The sequence below is a fragment of the Oryzias melastigma genome, linkage group LG9 (assembly GCF_002922805.2).
Source record: "Oryzias melastigma strain HK-1 linkage group LG9, ASM292280v2, whole genome shotgun sequence".
Taxonomy (NCBI): domain Eukaryota; kingdom Metazoa; phylum Chordata; class Actinopteri; order Beloniformes; family Adrianichthyidae; genus Oryzias; species Oryzias melastigma.
In genome coordinates, this window is record NC_050520.1 from 595200 (window position 1) to 598376 (window position 3177).

General features: G+C 48.6%; 1 protein-coding gene across 1 annotated transcript in view; it reads left to right on the plus strand.

The window, feature by feature from the left end:
* Positions 1 to 3177, plus strand: part of adamts3 (ADAM metallopeptidase with thrombospondin type 1 motif, 3) — a 49318-nt gene that overhangs the window by 7629 nt on the left and 38512 nt on the right. Inside the window, exons 3-4 of the mRNA XM_024258114.2 lie at positions 165 to 270; positions 2767 to 2910. Of these exons, the coding sequence (XP_024113882.2) occupies positions 165 to 270; positions 2767 to 2910 (250 nt within the window). The remainder of the gene's footprint in view (positions 1 to 164; positions 271 to 2766; positions 2911 to 3177) is intronic.

A 3177-nucleotide genomic window follows, 5' to 3' on the forward strand; every position in this document is an offset into this window, starting at 1 on the left:
CGGTCCATGTCTGTCATCCTGTCCAGTACCGCGTCTCGAGGGTTGGGGAACCGAGATTTACTGGGAACATCCGGACCGCCAAAAACCGACGAGCTGAAGCAAACGTCCGTTTCTGAGGAGCTGGGAGCGAGAATGTTTCTGAACGTTGACCCGTCTCTCCTCAGGATACGCTCCGGTCACCGGAATGTGCCACCCGGTCCGGAGCTGCACCCTCAACCACGAAGACGGCTTCTCCTCGGCGTTCGTGGTGGCTCACGAGACCGGACACGTGTAGGTTCACCTTTTCACGTCTCCTCAGTGTCTGAAGCTCCTCCCCCTCAGAGGAAGGTTGTAGAAGGATGAAGATCCAGATCCTGAACTGCAACCAGTCCAAACGGTTTTTCAGGATTAGAGTCCAGAATGACTCTGTTCTGTTTGGAAACCTTGAAGCTTCACGTCTGATGGAGAAACAGCGTCACATGATTGAGTGACAGAAACATTCAGATCAGATCGGATTAGTGCTCTGATGTGATGACTTTTAATTGGTATTAATTATTCATGACCTGTAATTAATTCATCTAATTCATCGATTTTAATCCTAACTGTTTGTAACCTAATAGTTGCTGGAAGAAACCTGAAATGTGTGACGTTGTAGAGCGGTAAAACATCAAATTAGAACTAAAAACTGGACTTTGAGAAGTTTTCTTAACATAACGAAATTTTATTTTTAGGATTTTTATTTTCAATCTCAAAAAATGAAGGAAAAGCTAAACACAATTCAAGAACAAAAAATCTGGTCCAGATTCCTCGAATTTCACAGAAAACCAGGAAAAAATCTATTTCAGATGACTGGATATAACATTGACTGTATATGGAGAGCTGGACAGAGTGACCCCGCCCCTGACGTTCCTGCAGAATAAGCAGCTGTTTTCAGTCATTCTATTGGTCAGAATAATCATTTAGTATTGATAATCCTCTTCTTCTATTTTTTCTGTAGTTCGAGTTATAAACTGACCAATCAGACGCCTCAGTAAAAGTGGGTGGAGCCTGCTGGCCCCCATGTCCATTGATCAAAACGTTTGACAGATTTTGTGTAGCCCGCTTTCTCGAGGTAGGGGTGTGGCCTTCCAACAAGCTCATTCCTGATTGATTGCTATAGAAACAATGACTTACCTGTGTTCACACGGCTACCGTTACAGCTCAGGTAAGATGTGGGAGTGGTCTAGCTACAGCAGATGGCTCCTATTGGATGGCTAGCGCAGGGTCAGACCAACTCGGACCAATCACGGCTCACTGATGACATCTGGTTCCAACATGGCGGCGTCCTGAAAACATGGCGACTGAATTGACTTCATTTGGTTGAAGCCAGAAGTCAAGCATTTATGGATGATGTCACTCCTGCTCGGTCCAGTTCTCTGATACAGTCGCTAGGTGGAACCAAATGATTGTCAAAACGTTGAACTTTAGCTTGTGTTTGTGAACCCGTCATCCTCCCGTTGGGTTCTCATTTGTTTTCTTCCCCAAAGTGAACGTAGATGTTGTGATCCTAAACATGTTTGACCCTCGTGCTCTCTATGGGTCCAGATGACCCCACTTTGAGTGGACAGCGGGAGGGTTACAGCTGACATGAGAAACTGCTGAAGGGCTGAAAACTGGGAAAAAGAGCCTTTTTATGCTGCCATCTAGTGTTTGGAGGTTCTATTGGCTGCAAGCATCAAAGCAGCAGTTGTTCCAGGACATTATCTTAAAAACCTCTGAATAAAAGCTGCTGTCAAGAGACGCAGACGTTGGTTTTATTTTGAAAGTCTTTGAAGCCTCAGATGCTGCAGCAGCGTCAGACATTCTGAGCAGCAAAACAAGCAAAGCGCCGTTTGTTTGCCCTCCTGTCTCTGCTGCTCGCTCATGTAAGCAGACTAGCTAGAGGACTTTATTAACATTTGAAAATAATTAGATTTAAAAGTTATTAGGCGGCGTGCAGCCACCTTTACATATCTGCAAATGTCAGCCACACTTGTTGGTATTTCTGAGGCTTTTCTGGGCCTGCGTTATGTAATCGCACTCTTAGGTGTCTGTGACGGCGCCCGCTCCACCTATGGGACTATTTTTACCTCAATCAGGTGGAGAGTGGTCAGAGCCTGCAACGCAGAGACCGGCGGGTTTCTGTCCTCCAGGAACCCGACCGTGACCTCATCTGGTCTCCTGGTTTTCTCTGGCACTCCGGCGAGGCTCCAGCGCTGGTAAAGCTTCTTCCCTTCAGGCGATTTGACGTCCCGTCTCTAAAAAAAACGGAGGTTTCCTCTCAGAAGACGAGCTGATGATCCGTGTTCATCAGGAGCGGATTGGTCATCAGACCGACCGCGAGATGGAGGAACCGGACCGTTCGTCCTCAGACGCCTCCAGTTTCTATTCAGAAGCTGTTTGGTGGAGTTCAGCTCCTTCTGCTGAAACGTTCAGGAGGAGTTTCCTCAGCAGGATCCGCCCAGAGCTGGACTTTGTGTTCTCTGAAGCCTCGTGACCCTTCAGAGAGCGTCCGGAGGGTCTGAAAAGGATGAGGAAAGAGATTGGAGAGAGTTTGGAGAGCATCTGAGAGGGTTTGGAGAGGGTTCAGAACGCGTCTGGAAAGAGTTTGGAGAGCGTCCGGAGAGGATTCAGAGAGGGTTTGGAGAGGGTTCAGAGAGCGTCTGGAAAGAGTTCTTTGAGGATCTGGACAACCTTTAGAGAGCGTCCGGAGAGCGTCACCCTTCCTCCCGTCATCACAGTCTCATTGTGTCTCTGCCGTCTGAGCAGGCTGGGCATGGAGCACGACGGCCAGGGGAACCGCTGCGGCGACGAGACGGCCATGGGGAGCGTGATGGCGCCGCTGGTGCAGGCGGCCTTCCACCGGTACCACTGGTCCATGTGCAGCGGGCAGGAGCTGCGGAGATACATCCAGTAAGTTCTGCAGCCTCCACTCCAGCAGGAGCAGCTCTGTTTGTTTGTTTGTTTGTTTGTTTGTCAGGCCAATAAAAATCAGATTTCACCAAATAAAAACCCTTTTGTGAGCGTGGAGAAGCTTTCCTCCTCTGACCAGGAGATCGTCATGGATCAAGTTTCCACTTCTGTGCACATTGTTGTCACTGAAAGAGCCGCTCCCATGGAGACTGTTGCTGGTGTTCATGTTCTTGTTCTGATTATGAGGACAGACCCCCCCCCCCCCCC